This window comes from Orcinus orca, chromosome 8, assembly GCF_937001465.1.
Source record: "Orcinus orca chromosome 8, mOrcOrc1.1, whole genome shotgun sequence".
NCBI lineage: Eukaryota > Metazoa > Chordata > Mammalia > Artiodactyla > Delphinidae > Orcinus > Orcinus orca.
Window position 1 is genome coordinate 7,970,233 of NC_064566.1, and position 15,574 is coordinate 7,985,806.

The 15,574-nt window shown below is 61.4% G+C and overlaps 3 protein-coding genes across 12 annotated transcripts; 1 reads left to right on the forward strand and 2 right to left on the reverse strand.

The window, feature by feature from the left end:
- Positions 1-4,809: 4,809 nt before the first annotated feature.
- Positions 4,810-7,141, forward strand: PPP1R14B (protein phosphatase 1 regulatory inhibitor subunit 14B). Its single transcript, XM_004264287.4, is given in 6 exon segments — positions 4,810-4,858; positions 4,861-4,967; positions 4,969-5,250; positions 6,281-6,364; positions 6,679-6,711; positions 6,804-7,141. Coding segments are annotated over 6 exon segments (609 nt in total). The 5' UTR covers positions 4,810-4,824; the 3' UTR covers positions 6,873-7,141.
- Positions 7,142-7,537: 396 nt separating this feature from the next.
- On the reverse strand, positions 7,538-10,324 carry FKBP2 (FKBP prolyl isomerase 2). 6 transcript variants are annotated; one of them, XM_004264282.4, is made up of 6 exons: positions 10,168-10,324; positions 8,753-8,921; positions 8,316-8,428; positions 8,150-8,196; positions 7,768-7,803; positions 7,538-7,678 (listed from the first exon to the last, which is right to left on the reverse strand). In XM_004264282.4, exons 1-6 carry the CDS (start codon positions 10,227-10,229, stop codon positions 7,617-7,619), a joined length of 489 nt encoding a protein of 162 aa, XP_004264330.1. In that variant the 5' UTR covers positions 10,230-10,324; the 3' UTR covers positions 7,538-7,616. The 6 variants fall into 6 exon arrangements, with proteins under 6 accessions (XP_004264330.1, XP_004264332.1, XP_004264334.1 ...); XM_004264284.4 differs by lacking the exon at positions 10,168-10,324 and adding an exon at positions 9,765-9,905; XM_004264286.2 differs by lacking the exon at positions 10,168-10,324 and adding an exon at positions 9,638-9,776.
- A 1,768-nt stretch (positions 10,325-12,092) lies between these two features.
- On the reverse strand, positions 12,093-15,536 carry VEGFB (vascular endothelial growth factor B). Of its 5 annotated transcripts, none has more exons than XR_004479719.2 (8): positions 15,223-15,462; positions 14,633-14,675; positions 14,090-14,286; positions 13,850-13,923; positions 13,621-13,656; positions 13,144-13,379; positions 12,612-12,692; positions 12,093-12,536 (listed from the first exon to the last, which is right to left on the reverse strand). XR_004479719.2 is itself a non-coding variant. In XM_033415501.2 (8 exons), exons 1-8 carry the CDS (start codon positions 15,280-15,282, stop codon positions 12,515-12,517), a joined length of 648 nt encoding a protein of 215 aa, XP_033271392.1. In that variant the 5' UTR covers positions 15,283-15,480; the 3' UTR covers positions 12,093-12,514. The 5 variants fall into 5 exon arrangements, 4 of the variants coding, with proteins under 4 accessions (XP_033271392.1, XP_049569491.1, XP_033271404.1 ...); XM_033415501.2 differs by having other exon boundaries at positions 13,144-13,278; positions 15,223-15,480; XM_049713534.1 differs by lacking the exon at positions 15,223-15,462 and adding an exon at positions 14,812-15,202 and having other exon boundaries at positions 13,144-13,278.
- Positions 15,537-15,574: the final 38 nt, after the last annotated feature.

Below are 15,574 nucleotides of genomic sequence, written 5' to 3' on the forward strand. Positions count from 1 at the left end.
CCCTCCCCCGGCGTCGGGCCCGCCCGCCCCGCGTCGGCTCCCCCTGGCGGCCGGGGTGACGACTGCAACCAGAGGAGGGATGGGGCAGAGGCACGCCCGGACTGGGGCACTTCGCTGGGGGTGGCTCAGCTGAACCCGCTCGGGGTTGGAGGAAGGCGCTTTGGGGCGGGGAGGCTGTTGGGGTGCAGCTGGAGGGACTGCGTGCAGAGGGCGCTGCCGAAGACCGGCCGGGGTCGGCCCGCTAAGGTTTCTGAGGGGCAGGGGCGGGGGGTACTACCGGAGAGCAGGACTTGTGCCTGGGGGCGCAGAGACCTGCCACCCACCCCACTCCTGCAGCACTTAGCTGAGCGCTGGAAAAGACACTCCCACCCCTCTCTGTGCCCTCACTTCGCCTCACCCCCTTCTGCAGCAGCTCGGTACCCGCCCTCCCCTCCCTGGGAGCAATTAGCAAGCTAATGGGCCTTCCGCCGGCGGGCGCCCCTCCCCCGTCCCTAGCCCGGGGAGGCCCGGCGCCTGTCGCCTCCTCTGAGGACCCAAGCACCCTGGCTTTCCAGAGCGAGCCCTGGAACAGCGCCCTTCTTGTTCCGCAGACAACCCCCCACAGCTCAACCTGGAGCCTGTCCCTGCGGGGCTCTCGACTGCAAACTGAGAAGGGGACAGCTGGTCGTTTGCCCAGAGGGGTCAGAAGCCTCCTGGGTGTCCACGAACAAGGAGGGTCGAGGAGAGGCTCTGCCACTCCTGGCCCACAGCAGGTGTCCTGAAATCTGCTGCATGCCAGGGACGGGAGCGGGGAAGGCGCATGGGCACTGAGATGGGTGGGGGCTGCAGCCCCTCCCGCAGGGCTTGGCTGGGGGGGCTCCTGCCTGGGGGCCCCTGTGGGAGCCCCTCCAATACAGAGACAGTAGCAGCAGCAGGTTTAAAGTAGAACTCATCCAGAGGGGCCAGCCAAGTCACCTAGAAACCCAGAAAGAGATGGAGCTGCTTCTGGGGGAGGAGGGGTCAGTCAAGGAGGAGCCAGCCCTACAGGCCTCTGCCCCAGGCTCTCAGACCCCCTAGGGGAGCCCTGCCTGGCACTGGCCATCCTCAAAATCCCCACCATGTTGGGTACCAACTCTAACCTAACAGATCTCCTAGCCTTTGGCTGAGGCCCTATGGGGTGTGATTATTATCTCTACTTGAGGCGCAGAGGAGGGGAAAGGACTTGCCCAAGGTCACACAGCTTCGTAGGAAGATTTCAGCCCTCTGTCTTGAAGGCCAGTTTATGTCCTGCCTTTACTCCGTGCCCTTGAAGAGACAAAGAAAGGGGGACAGGACTTGTGATCCTTGTCCTCTCTCACCAGAGCAACAGAGCCATAGCCCTCAGAGACTCAGGGACTACGAGGTCTCACTGGGCAGTGCCATGCCAGGTAGAGATTGGCCTCTGCTCCCGCTGACTTGGGTCCAAGTCTACCGGCAGAACCTCGTCTCTCTGTGCCTCAGTCACCTTATCCAGACGGTGGAGGTTGTCAGAGGATGAAATAGGCAAATGGGTATGAGATGACCCCTAGGTGTAGACAGCTGAATCTCTAAGGAGTGAGAGCAGGCTGTGGGGACAAGGGGAAGGAAGGAGGAAAGGGCATGGATCAGCTCTGGGCCAGGGGGCTAGCAGGGCCTAGAGCCAGGGCCTGAGCTTAGGGGTAGAAGCTCTAGGCAGCAGCTCCTTGGAAAACAGGATGGGAGCCTGTTTCCTGGGCCTGAGCCCCTCCCCCTCTCCCTCCACCCCTGTCTCCCGAGGCCAGGGCAACCCCCATTAGAGGGCTTCTTCCTCCTCGGACACTTTCTTGCAGCCTTGGTAATGGTAATAGAGTTTCTCGGCAAGCAGTAAACGGTGGAAGGAAGGCAGCCTTTCCGGCCTCTACCCTTGATTAAGGGAGCGGTCTCAGCCTAGGCCCTCCCTAGGGCCTCTGCTTTGAGGAGGTGCTGAAAGCAGCCTTAGCTGCCCTCTGGTGGAGGGGGGCCAGGATCCCAAGAGGGGTGGGGCTGGGGAGGCCACAGCCTGAGGCTGGAAGGATGAAGAGCAGCAGCGATGACAGGTTCAGACAGGAGAGCAAGGGCTGGGATATGGTCTTGGAGCACTGACCTCAGCCCCAAACCACCAGAAGTCAGCAGAATCCACCCCTCTGAAGAGGCTCAGGGCAGGTAAATGACTTGCCCAGGGCCTCGAAGCCTAGGGCAGAGGCAGGATTTGAACCCAGTTCTTCCACTCCAAGGTTCTGTGCTGGGCACCCCAGCCTCCAAGACAGCTGCAGGCCATCATGTCCATCTGCACTAACTGTTCACAGGGTAGGCGGCCATGGGAAGGGACTGGATGGACAGGGGGGTCAGCCCCAGGAATCTGGGAGTGCCCTGGGGGTGGCACAGGAGGTGGAGAGAGGGAGAGTCAGGAAAAGCATCCCTGGCTCTTCCCTGTTCAGCCTAGAGAATCCTCAGGGGACCCCTGAAATTTGGACATGACCGGAGGCCTTCACACCAGCCTTGAGGGGAGGAAGATCATTGCTCAGGGTCATAGCATCTGGGGGGTGCAGAGCTGGGGCTGGTACCCAGGTCTTCACCGCCAGTAGGTTTCACTCCCACAAAAAGCTATGGTATATCCTCTCTTGTAACTGTGAGCTCCCCAAGGCCTGAATCAATGCTCCAGTTCAGAAAGAACAGACCCGCCCCAGTGAGGTGAGGTGGGGTGTGGTGGGGAATTTGGATGTGGGTAAGTTGCTTCTCCCATCAGGCCAAGCTCAGAGCCAGAGGCCAGGCTGGGGATGGGGCTCTCTTTGAAAGAGTGGGTCTTGCCTAATCCGCAAGAGCAGGGTCAGCCCTTCCCTGGCCCCCCAGGCTGGCCAAAGGGAGGCTAAGGCCAGAAGGGGGACTGGAGAGGGAGGAGGTATCAGCCCGTCACCAAGCCACATTAACCTGCCCCCTACCCAGGCCTCCCACCTGGCCTGAATCCCACCACCACCATCACCACACACACCATTCTCAGCCAGCGCCTTCTCATTGTCTATTCTCCGCAGCTACAAGGTAAGCCTACAGTCCTAGGTTTGAGTTTGTCTGCAGCACCAGCTGTGTGACCCTGGGCCAGTGTCAACCTCTCTCTGAACTCCATCTACTGCAGAGGACTTCTCTGGCATCCAGAGAGAGGGTGTCTGTGAGGGGCTGGGACTTAACTGCCTCTCAGACCCTGAGACTGTGCTTGGGACTGCAGAGGGTGAGCCTGCTGTCTGTGGAAGCATCCCAAACAGAGCTGCACAGCCTTGTGCGGTGGTATGAGTAGTGATTTTGTGTCAGGGGACCTGGGTACACAAGCTGAGCTCCATCTCTGTCTGGCTGTGTGACTTAACCCCTGTGGTTCAGTCCTTGAATCTTCCATGCACTTTCCTATTTAATCTTTGCCACAGCCTTCAGAGGAAATGGATGCACAGAAGAAGCCATTAATTCTTTCATTCGGTCATTTGTTCAACCAATAGTTATCGAACACCTACTATGAGTCTGACCTAGGTGCTGAGAGTTCAACAAGAGTCAGGTAATTTGCGCGACCCATGTGGGTTTGAAGCCCAGCAGGCCCACTCAGCCATGGGCATCAGCAGTAAACAAGGGCCAGACAGGTCTCTGCCTCATGGAGCTCATAGTTGAGAAATGGGAGACAGACAATGAACAAGTGAATGAGAGACACTATTTAAAAATATGGAAAATCAAAGCAGGTGCGGGAATGAGACGCACGGTCTGCTTAAGAGAGGTGGGCCAGATTAGGCGCCTGTGAGCTCTGAAGGACAGAGGCGGCCGCAGGGCGAGGATGTACCGGAGAGCGAGTGAGGCGCCCTCACGCTGGAACCGACTATGTGGAACCGACCGTAGGAACTCTCATTAGGGTCAGCTGTTATTATTATCTTTATTACCGTGAGTACCGGCTCCCCCACTTCCCAGCTCTTTACGCCTCAGTTTGTACACACAGAGGTTGCGGGGTGCAGAGAACCGCGCCCTGTGGAGACCAGCCCTACGAGGGCGCTCCAAACAAGTTCTGCGCTTCCCGGACCCGGTTCCGCTCCAGGGGAGGGGCGGCCATGGGGGCGGGACCATGGGAACTACATTTCCCATAATTCCGTCCCCGCCGCCATCTTGGAGGGTGGGCGGTGGCTGCCTGGGGTCTGGCCCTTCAGGCCTCCCGGATCGCTCAGCTCACCCCCAACCTAGGCCTCCATCATGGGGGGCGCGGAACCCCGACGAGTAGGGCGTCCGGTGACCTGGGCAGCGCCTGCCCGCCTTCTCCACTCCTCCACCCCCGGGCGTCCGGCCCACGTGTCCGTCCGCGCGAAGAAGCCTGCTCTTTACCCGCTGGCCAAGGGCCTGAGGACCCAGAAGTCGGGGGCTCCCACGTCTCTTCCTCGGACCTCTGTCCTGTATACAGTGTCCACTCCCCTCCATTCTCAGACGGCCCCTGTTTTTGCATCAGTTAGGACAGAACACTAGGTTCCCCGCAGGAGCGCAAATCCGGCTACCGGACGCTTAGAACTCCTGGGCTTGGGGCAGGAAGCTTAAAAGGGATAGCGGACAGCTAGGTCCAAACCTCTAAGGACTAGACCCTCTCTTAGCCCCGGCCCGAGGGCGGGGTAGGGGTGAGGGGCCTGCTTCAGGACTGTCCCTTTAAGGGGGTGTGGTCGGGGGGCGGGGGAAGCGATCGAGACAGAGAAAGCGGCTTCGGCTGCGGCGGCTCGGGCGGCGGCCGCGGGGGACAAAGGGCGGGCGGATCGGCGGGGAGGGGGCGGGGCGCGGCCAGGCCAGGCCCGGGGGCTCCGCATGCTGCAGCTGCCCCCGGGCGCCCCCGCCGCCGCCCTCGCAGCGGAGCCGTGCGGAGCCGAGCTCACGAGCTAACCCGAGCCAGCAGCCCGGAGCCAGCCGGCGGGCGTCCCGGAGGCGGCGGCGCAGGGAGGGGCCCGACGCGCGCACGTGGCCCCGGCGGCCGCCATGGCGGACAGCGGCCCCGCAGGGGGCGCGGCGTTGGCGGCTCCGGCCCCTGGACCGGGGAGTGGCGGCCCAGGGCCCCGCGTCTACTTTCAGAGCCCCCCTGGGGCTGCAGGCGAGGGCCCGGGCGGCGCGGACGACGAGGGCCCAGTGAGGCGCCAAGGGAAGGTCACGGTCAAGTACGACCGCAAGGAACTACGGAAGCGCCTCAACCTGGAGGAGTGGATCCTGGAGCAGCTCACTCGCCTCTACGACTGCCAGGTGTGTCCCCCACCCTGCGCCGACACCCTAAAATCGGTTCCGATTCGGGCCGCCTGGGAACCCCACCTTGAGCCCGCCTGTCACCCGGAGTCAATGGGCGCTCCGCTTCCGCGCGCTCCCCAGCTCTCCGTACTCCCCGCCCCCAATGTATGCTCTTTCTTGTCTGACCTAAGTCACTCCTTTCTTATCTGCTGCCTTGGACAGGAGACTCGGGGCTTGTCTGGGCTGGCGGGGAAAGGAGATCTACCTATTGCCTGCTAGCCTAGACTAGTTAAAAGGCTCTAGCTAGCCTGGGTGGTGGTGGTACGGGTCTTGCCTATTCTAATGGGCTAACCTGGAGCTCCATCTTGTCATGGGGGGGCAGGCTAGCCCACTCTCTGGGTTCTAGTTCTCCACCCTATGACTCCTTCCTTGATCAAATGGTGACTCAGTCCCCGGGGGGCAGGGTGGAGGAGTGGGCTTGCCCTGTGCTGCCTACCCTAGCGCAGCCCTGGGATGCAGCTGACTCCAGACCGGAGAGATGCTTCCTGGGGGAGGGGAGGGGTGGCAGGCACCCCCTCCCTCAGCAAAACATGGGCTCTTTGTTTCCCCTTTACCAGGCCTGGGTCCTTCCCACTGACCCCTCACCCTTCACTTCCTCCTCACTCCTGGGAAGCTGTGACAGGTGTTTGGGGGAGGGGAAGGGGCTGTGATGAGTTGGGACAGCTGGCTCCACCTGTGCTCTGGTTGAGATGGGGGGCCCGGAAGTTGGGGAGACACATCTGCAGGGTTCCTAGCCCAGGATCCCCAGCCCTAGCTGTCTGGCACCCAGGGTGCCCAACTGGCAGGGACAGGAAGCTCCCCCCCCATTGGGCAGTTTGCCTTGGCACAGGCCTGATGTGTTTTCTCCTCGGAGCAGCTGCCGCTGTCTGCTGGGCAAGAGGGCTGGCTCATTTGCAGTAGGGCAGGGGCCTCAGCCAGAGAGCCCCTCTCACACCCTCTCTCCCAACTCAGGCCCTTGTCTCTCCCTCCTCCCCCACCCCCACCCCAGGAAGAGGAGATCCCGGAGCTGGAGATTGACGTGGATGAACTCCTGGACATGGAGAGTGATGATACCCGAGCTGCCAGGGTCAAGGTGAGAGGGGTTGGAGGGCAGCAGGGCCAGGTCAGGGGAGCAGGGAATAGAGGGGTGCCTGGAGGCACTGCCCCGTGGGTAGGCAAGCCTCTGGAGCCAGGCCTTCTTTGGTCTGAGTCAGCCAGCTCTGTGACCTTCCTGGGCTCAGCTTCTGGCTCCGTCAAATAGGGCCAGTGGTACTTGCCTAGCTGTTCAGTAGCTGTGGCATCTCCTGTGCCTCAGGGTGGCCCCAGTGCCTTGGAAGAGGGTATAGGTGAACTTTAGGCTCGTGTTCTTGAGACTCATAGTTATACTTTCCCCCCATGCCCCACTAGGAGCTGCTGGTTGACTGTTACAAACCCACTGAGGTAAGGAGGTGGTTTCCCCAGAGGGCGGGGTGAGGAGCCTGGGGTCCTGTCATCTTGGGTTCTGGTCTCCCTAATGTCCTCCCTCCCTCCAGGCCTTCATCTCTGGCCTGCTGGACAAGATCCGGGGCATGCAGAAGCTGAGCACACCCCAGAAGAAGTAAGGGTCCTCGACCCAGGTGAACGGAGGCTCCCACAGGACAATCGCCCTGCAACCTCGTAGCAACAGCAATACCGGGGGGCCCTGTGGCCAGGCCTGGTGCCATGCGCAGTGCTCCCCGTGCCCCTGGCCCAGGGGCCTCTTCCCTGCCCCCTCAGTTTTCCATTTTTGGGGTTTTTTATTATTATTAAACTGACGGGACTTTTTGTGTTTTTATATTGACTGCGGCGTGGGCCCTTTAATAAAGCTAGGATACGCCTTTGGTGCAGTTAACAGGCTCGCCTGGTTTCTTTTAGGGGGGACACACTGCTCTACAACTGCTGCCAGCTCAGCTTCTCCCCAGGTGACCGCAGGCCTTCCTGAGGGCCATGAAGCCATGGCGATACCCCAGTGCTGGCTCCCAGACCAGGATCTGGAAGCGGCTGGGGAGTGGGGAGGAGCCGTTGTTGCTGCTGGCAGGCAGGAATACTCCTTTTTCCCTCTGGACAAGGGCCACCAAGTCACTGAGGGCTTGGCCATCATGACCTCCATGCCACTGAGCCTACTAGACCCCAAGGCTCTGCAGCCAGGAAAGGAGAGGGAGGGATGGGGGGAGGATGAGGGAGAGGGAAGGCTGAAGCTGTGGTTTCTAAGTCTCCAGGGCCCACAAACAAACACAGGCTCACTTCGTGGGCTTTAAAGTTTTTTTTCTTTCTTTAAACAGTCTGGTCCCAGATGGGGGCCTCTCCCCCAGCCCTCCCCAGTTTGGCTACAGTTCTGAACGTCGCTCGATTTTGAGCAGCTCCACCTCGAACACCAAGGTTGCACCGCCTGCAGGGGAGAAGTGGGATCAGAATGAGAACCAGGGCCACAGGGAGATGGAATGGGTACAGGAGATGGGGGGCAGGAAGGTTTATTACCTGGAATCTTTGGGGGAGCTCCCCGCTCTCCGTACCCTGCAGAGATGCACAAAGAAAGTGAGCCATGGCCAGGCAGTGAGGTGTTCTGCAGACAACCAGGCTGAAACCAAGCCTCTGCCCATCCCAGCACGAGGCCAGAAATGCAGAAGGTGTAATGGATTTGGGAGGGCGCTGCTAAAGGTCTTGTAGAGGGCAAAGAGTGGGCACCAGAGCCAAGCGTCCCAAGGGTCTTGCCCTGTCCTCACTGCTGGACACAACTAGACTTGGAAGTGGCATGTATTGAATGGATTGAGTGGACATCCGTGCAGAGGCTGAACCAGCCTTCACCCTTACGTAGATATAACCCTGAACTCCCTATCCCCATTCAGGAAGGGCCTCTTACCTAGCTCTGATGGGATCACCAGCTTCCGCTTTTCCCCCTCACACATCCTGTAGGACAATACATGTTCAGCATGTGGCAGCACCCAGGCTCCCTGCCCCCACCCCATACCTGGAGCTTGCCTCCCACAGTTCACCTCCTGGCCCACAGCCATGGGCCCTCGACTCACCCTAGCAGCCCCTGGTCCCAGCCCTTGATGACCTGGCCCGTGCCCAGGGAGAAGACAAAGGGCTGGTTCTGGGGCAGGCTGCTGTCAAACTCTGTTCCATCTTCCAGCTTACCCTGTGAGACCATGGGAAGGCCAGTGAGGAGGAGGGTCTGCTCTGACACCCCCACCCCCAGGTGCTCTTCCCATCAAGGTGGCAGCCCACAGCACTGGCGGCCATAGTCCTAGAAAGGGACAGAACCTTGGGCAGCTCATAGTACATTGCACTGCTTGCTGGTGCCAACTGGGAGTAGACAGTTAAGAGCAAGATAGGATCATGCAAAGTAGATGAGGAGACTTGCCCAAGGTGACCCACCTTTTGGCAGACACACCTGGCTCCCAAGTCCTTTCTGGTCCCCGGAAGGCCCACCCACCCCCAAAAGCTCCACTTCCTCACCCACCGTGTAGTGCATGTGCAGGACGTCCCCTTTGCGTGATTTGATGGGACAGTGGTCTACCCGTTTCTTGACTCCGATCTGCAGCTTCCGTTTGCCCTCGGCCCCGGCGGCCGTGACCAGGGCGCTCAGGCAGATGGACAATACTGTCAGGACCCAGCTCAGCCTCATGTTTCTGCGGGGACAGACCCCGACCAACCAACCGGGGGAGAGGAACGGGAGGGCATGGAATACGGGCAAGTACCAGGAGGATTCCACCCCACCGTACCTTGCCTGCCCCTGGGGATCCCCTTGTCCCGTGTCACCGCCCCCTCCCCCAGGCTCCGCGGCCACACTTACCAGTCCAGGGAGAAGGGGGCTTGCCCGAGGACCCCAGCAGCGGGGGGAGGGGGTCAGGGGAGGCCACAGCAGCCAGGGTCCAGCCCCTTTGCTCACCCCCTGCCCTTCCGTCCCTCCCAGTCCCCAGCTCTGCTCTTCAATTCCCCTCTGTCCCTTTCCGCAAAGTCCAAACCCTATCTGGCTGCGCAGCAGTTGCCCCAACCGGGCGACCCCATTCACGCCACACCCAATTGCCTCCCGCCCAGCAAACCCACACCTCTGCGGCTGCCGCAGGGGGTCGGCCCCGAGGCACCCACACATCGCCACTGGGTGGCTCCGGGGAGCCCCTGTCCTCCGGGGGTACCCCCCAGGCTGGTCCTGTGCCTCCGCCCGAGGCGCCGCCCCAACTCTGAGCCCTCGGGGGCCTGCGGGGCACCCAGACTGGCCCCATGTCGGGTGGCCGCCGAGCCCGCTCCACCCACACCACCTCTCCCGGGGGAGTTCTCGGCCTACCGCGCCCCCAGGCACGGCCACCACGGAGACCGCCCCCGCGTGGACGCCCCGGGCCATTACCTGGGCCTACCCCTTCGCTGGGCTCCTTAGCCCCACCCTTTAGAGGGCGTGGTTCCGCCCCCGGCCCTGTAGTCCCGCCCCCGACAGGACTAGACCCCTTTTCCTGAACTGTAGCCGCGCCACTCACCGGCTGAGGCCGCGCCCCCAGTGCCTGGGCTCCTTCCCCCTCGGTCTCCAAACCCGAGGCTCCTCCTTCCGCCTGTTCCAGCTCCTCCTCCAAGGGCCAGCCTCCGTCCCTCACCAGTCCTAGCCCCGCCCCCAGCCCTGGAGCTCCGCCTTCCACTGGCACAAGCTCAGAGGTCCCACCCGTCTCCGTTCCACGTCCCGCCCCGACTCCCGGAGCCCCGCCCCGTGAGGCGTGAGAACCCTCCCCCTGCGGCATCCCCAGACAGCTCTGACCCCAACCTTCAATTCCCTCGTAACCTATCCCTTGTTGACACTCAGAGCCCCGGCCCGCTCCTGCCCCGCCTAATCCAGCCTGCCCCCTTGCACCCCGGCTCCCCACAGCCCGGGCTGTGGCCCCCGCTCACCTCCTCGCCGCGCCCCCGGAGTCAACCCCAGTCCTGCTGCCGTCTCTGCGCAGGCGCGTCATCGTTGCCACCAGACCCGGCCACGCCGCCCGCCCTCATTGGACCGTGCGAAACCCGCGGCCACACGCCCGCCTGGGCGGCCTTCTCTAGCTCCGCCCCCCGCGCCGCCATGTGACTTATGCGTCAGGTCCGGTGGCTCTGTAGTCCGTAAGGTTAGGTGAAAGTGACTTCTGAAAGGGCCGAAGGCACTTCCGGTCGAGGTGAAATTAAGGTCAGGTGGGCGCGGGTTCGCGGCGGGGGTCTTAAGACACCATTTTATGTCGCCCCCAGCCTCTCCTGTTTGCCCCTGAGCCTCTTCAGGATCCACAATCCTCAGTTGCTGTGGAAAGAGCCTGGCTTCAGAGTGAGCCCTGGGTTTGAATCCAGGGTCTGCCACTCATTGACAGGCTGTGTGACCTTGAGCAAGTTCCTTGGCCTGGTAACTCGGGCTTGATAACATCCACCCCGCAGGGCCCCTGTAGGATCGCTGCAAGTGACGTGCACTGCCAGGCCCTGGTCCACGGCGAATGCTCTCTCCCTTTTTTCTCTCCCGGTGTACAGGCCTGCCTCTACCTGCTGCACAATGACCCCTGAATCACGACTGTAATGGTCTGGCTGGGTCCGTTCCCCAACTGGACTTATTTCCAGGCACCACAGCACCCAGGAGTGAACATCTGTCCATTGAAGTAATGAACCTGCAGTTGGGAGGCAGATAAGCCTAAGTTGAGTGTTAGGGAGAGAGTCGACCTGAGGTCAAATCCCCAGGTCAGTCAGAGTTTTCGAGCCTATTTCCTCAACTGAAAAAGGAAGATTACAACACTCAGAATTGAGGACTAGGCGAGAAGGCACATACGAAGCAGTGTGCACGCTGGGCAGGCTTAAATGGCCTTGGGAGGTGGTAGCTACTGTCCCTAACCCTCATCTGTCTCACTCTAATTGAGCTCTGGCATTTTGGGTGACAGAATAGCTGAGAAAATTATTTGAAAGTAGCAATCACTGTCAGGAATTGTCTCTTCTGGTTTAACCCCACTCTTGGTTTGGGCCCAACAAGATCACTACCCCACCCTCTAACACTTCAGAGAAGGCCTCCATTAGGGGAGCTGCTTTGGCTTAACCTCTGCCATGAATGTTCTGTCTCAATGGGGCAAAGCACTGGTGCCCAAGGTTGCCCTTCAGTTCACCCCCTCATCACTCAGACCCAGGGGCACTGAAGGTTACAGGCCGAAAGCTGGCCACTGAGCTTGGGCTGGGTCAGATAAAGGTCAGAGGAGTCCCAAGCAGCGCCTGAGGAGGGGAGCCCAAGGTGCAAGGGAGGTGAGAGTGGAGAAGACCGTGTGGCTGGGGTGAGCGGAGCCCACCGACCACAGACCTCTAGTGCTGCCTCCCTTTCGGGGATGTGGGAGTGAGGTGAGGGCAGACCAGGTGCGTGACCTTCGAGTTAAGCTACCGGGAGCAAAAAGCTGCAAACACAGAGTGTCACCCGGCAGGGAAGATGGGTGTTCTTTCCTATTACGTGACTCTCTTTTTTGGAGCCCAAGGGCCCAGACCACAGTAATCATCGGTTCCCTCCGTGTGCACATGTGGGAACTGAGCCTCAGAATGAGAGGCAGTGACAACCAAGGTCATTCAGCAGATCTGGGTCCCACCTCAAGCTCACTGGCCCTCTCCTTCCAGAAAGGAACCCTTGTAATGAGCAGAGGGGCAGGGACTCCCCAGGGCCTGCTAGCACAACATGAACGTGAAGGATGCACGATTCTGGCTCTGTGACCTGTTGTGGGGCCTTGGGCCTCATCTCCTCTAAGCTCCATGTCTAGGAGGCAGTGTGACGCAGACATTTATGTCCAAACCAGCCAGCCCGGACAGTGACAAACAGTGACACAGGCAGAGACAGTTCCTTCTATCTCTTTTATCGGGACTGGGGTTCACAGTTCTTGTACTGAAGCCCAACTCTCATTTTTTTGTAGAGGACCAGGGTCTTCTTAGTGAGGGGACGGAGGAGCCAGTTGTAAGATGCTCACTTGCACAAGGTGGTTAAAAACTGAGCCGGGACCCCATTCTCTCCCAAGATGGTACATGACCCCTCGTGCTGCCTCCAGGTCTCTTCATCCAACTCTGTCCACTTTGTTGGACGGCAGCCTCAGAGAGACAAGGGGCAGTTGGAAAGCCCTCTGAGAGGCCCAGGTCCTGCAGGAGCTTCCGCCCAGGTTGAGGTCTTGGGGACTGGACTGTTCTCACCAGGATGCCCTCTTGTTGCCCTCTGGGCAGGCCTGCGAGGCAAGTGGCCCCACGGAGTTTGAAAAGCAATGTATCACCTTCGCAGCTTCCGGCACCTGAAAAAGGAAGAAGGGGTCTGTTCATGCTGGCACAGCTCAGCCCTTGCTCCTCTAGACTCACCCACTTCTTACCTTCTGTGAACCTCATTCTCCCCTAACACTCCTGGGAAGCCCCAGCTGGCCTGGTCCACAGGACGCCACCCCATGGCCCCGCTGTGGAAAGGAGGGGTGGTGAGAAGCAACTTGGACAAGGGTGGACCAGCGTTCCACCACATCCCCTGGCCTCTTGGAGCACATAAGGTGGAACAAACTCTACCACAGGGGTTTCTGGGAAGGCTCAGAGCCTTGCAAACTGGAAGGCTGTCTTTCTCTTTTCTACACCCGGTGATGTCACGTCTTCCAGGACATCTCTAACCTCTCAAAGACAACGTCAGGGGGCCCTCACCACAGGTCCTGGCTTGACTTCCTGTGTTGGCATCACGTGCCCTCGTGTCTGACTCCGCATCAGAATGTGAGCCTTGTTTATGCTGACCCCAGTGCCAGCAGGCGCCTGGCCAATAGTTCAGCACACTCAAAGCTTCCCCTTCCCTGGCTCTTCTCCCACCAGCAGGCTCACTGGGACCTGCTCCAGGATGGCACCTTGACGCCACACCCGACTCCTCACCTGCAGGTGTCTGGGTTGAGCTCTAAGCCCCGCCCTTGACAACGGAGGAAGCTGCGGCGTCGGCAGCGGCAGCGGCAGGTCCGGGGGTCAGGGCGCTGGCGGCGCTGGGGGCAGCGTGGGCAGAGGGGCCTGGGGCTGGAGTGGGATGGGTGATGTCAGCTGGGGAGGGTGCTCCGGGGGCAGGGTCCCAGCCCGGAACAGAGCGGGGCTGGGGACGGTGGTGGGGAGTGGAAGCCCTAGGAGGAGAAGCAACATGTCTCGGGTGAGAAGTAAGAGTCTTCCCGGGAGCTGGGGTTGGGGAAGAGCATATAGTCTTGGGAAGCAGAGGAAAAGGGGAGAGGGGGACACGAGTGGGAGGAGAAGGCGGGGGACCACAACTTCCTGACACACTCTTACACCCCCCGCCCCACCCACACATTACATTCTGGGTGCTGGGCCTGGGCTCCAACCCCACCTCAGCAAGAGCCCAAGACTCACCTGTCCAGCTTCACAGCACTCTCTCGTTTTTTTGGTCTGAAAAGTAAGAGAGACAGACAGAGACAAGGAAAAAGAGGATCAGGAAGCCAAGCATCCTACTCTCTTGCCCTAGATCCCAGGCCTACCCGGCTATACTCTTGGATACCCGGTCCCCGCTGTGGTGTACCACCACACCTAGCACCCCCCAAGCCTCGTCTCTGCGAACTCAGGAGTGGGGCCTGGCTGGCACCTGCATTCACACTGGCTGTGTTCTTCCAGGGACATCTCCCCCAGCTGACTGCTTGGGTACCGGATCATGAGGATCTGCGCTCAGGAGAACAGGGAGAGAGACCGTCAGAGAGAGAGGAAAGGGACGCTCCATGGGCTGGAGAAATGAGAATACCTTGCCCACCAGCCAGGGCTCTGGTTGCCACCCTCTCAGTCCCCAGAACGCTAGCATCCAGCCAGGCACACTCCACCTGCCCCATACCTGCATTCGGACTTGGTGCTGCCCAGTGGGCACACACTCCAGGCCGTCGTCAGGGCAGCAGCCGCCACAGCGCTGCACCGTCACGCAGCTGGGCACCAGTTGCTTGGCCACAGTGCCCATGAGCTCCATGGTCAGGGGCACCACAACCTCCCGCGGCTGGCAGGTGGCACGAGCATACACGTCTATCCATGACACCACTGGGGGCAGATGCGTAAGGGTTAAGTCCCCACTGGGTTTCCTGCAGCTGCTCCCTGGTTCCCCTACCCCTGCGCCCAGAAGCTGTTCTCCTTAGTTCTCGTGTCACAGCCACTCTCCACTAGCCCCCACTTCTGCCCTCCCAATCTGTCTTCCCTGTCCTGTTCATCCAGAACCCAGGAACCCCCCTGCCTCAATTTCCTCTTCTGTGAAATGGGCAGAATAAGAGTTTGCATCTTACAGAGGACTGTGATTACACAAGATGAGGAATACACAGAGTCTGGAATCAGGACTGGAAGAAAAGGTTCTTAGTGCTGGCTAGTAGAAAGTTCCTATTGTTACTATTACCTTTCTTCTGATGACCAGGGGCATCAGGCTGGGAGACCGGGCCCTGCAGGAGAGAAGAAACCTGGACCCAAGGTGCACTCCAGGAAGGGCTAGCCCTGTCGCTGGCCCCAGGGCTCTGCCCTTGCAGTCAGGAGGCTTATTTCCAGACTACTCTGTTCCTGGGGCCACTCTAGCTTTACCTGTCCTCTCCAGGCCACCTGGGACCTGGGACCTGTCCTGGCTACAACCCCCCAGGCACGCTCTGCCGGCAGCGTCGAACCTCCAAGCCTAGGGACCGGGCTTGTTCTCGAGGCCACAGATCAAGAGGGGGCACAGCGAGCGCCGAACCGCGTCCTGCAGGCACCGAGGCGGCCCCGCCCCCGGCTGCGCCCTGGGGACGGGGTGGGGCGGGGGAGTGGCCCCGGAGTTGGGCCGGCGGGCGGGCGGGGAGGGACGCCTCCCGCGGGATGCCCAGGCCGGGCTCCCGAGACGCCCCCGTCCGAGGCCCGACCCCGCGGATCCCCGAGAACCCGGCCGCTCCGCGCCTCCCCACTTCCGCCAACCTTGAGAGAGGGCACGGCGGGCGGGCGGGTTGTCGCGGACGCACGTACCTGGGCGGGGGCCAGCTGCAGGAGCGCGGCGAGCAGCAGGCGGCGGAGCAGGGGGCTCATGGTGCCCGCGGGGGCCGCGCGCCGGGGGCGCCCGCATCGCCCTAGCCCGGCGGCGCGGGGGGCGGCGGCAGCCAGAGCCCCATGGCGCGGGCCCGGGAGCGGCGGGCGGGGGCCGGGCGCGGTGGGCGGCTCCTCCGCGGCCCCCTCCCGAGCCCTGGGCGCAGGCAGCGCAGCGCAGCGCAGCGGCGGCGGCGGCCGGAGGAGCCGGGCGGGCGGGCGGCCGGTGGTGGCGGCGGCGGGCGGCGGGGACGGCGGGGACGGTGGGGACGGCGGGGGGCCGGGCCCGGGCTGG

What these genes read in the sequence shown, in the direction of transcription:
- FKBP2 (XM_033415477.1), bottom strand. Translation starts at nt 9,634, where the DNA reads ATGGCCCGGGGCGTCCACGCGGGGGCGGTCTCCGTGGTGGCCGTGCCT. An exon ending in TCCTGCACATGCACTACACG is followed by an intron (nt 8,429 to 8,752) that starts GTGGGTGAGGAA and finishes ATGGTCTCACAG; the next exon opens with GGTAAGCTGGAAGATGGAAC. An exon ending in GGTGATCCCATCAGAGCTAG is followed by an intron (nt 7,804 to 8,149) that starts GTAAGAGGCCCT and finishes GCATCTCTGCAG; the next exon opens with GGTACGGAGAGCGGGGAGCT.
- VEGFB (XM_033415501.2), bottom strand. Translation starts at nt 15,282, where the DNA reads ATGAGCCCCCTGCTCCGCCGCCTGCTGCTCGCCGCGCTCCTGCAGCTG. An exon ending in CACAGCCAGTGTGAATGCAG is followed by an intron (nt 13,657 to 13,849) that starts GTGCCAGCCAGG and finishes CTTACTTTTCAG; the next exon opens with ACCAAAAAAACGAGAGAGTG. An exon ending in AGTGCTGTGAAGCTGGACAG is followed by an intron (nt 13,279 to 13,620) that starts GTGAGTCTTGGG and finishes ATCCCACTCCAG; the next exon opens with CCCCAGGCCCCTCTGCCCAC.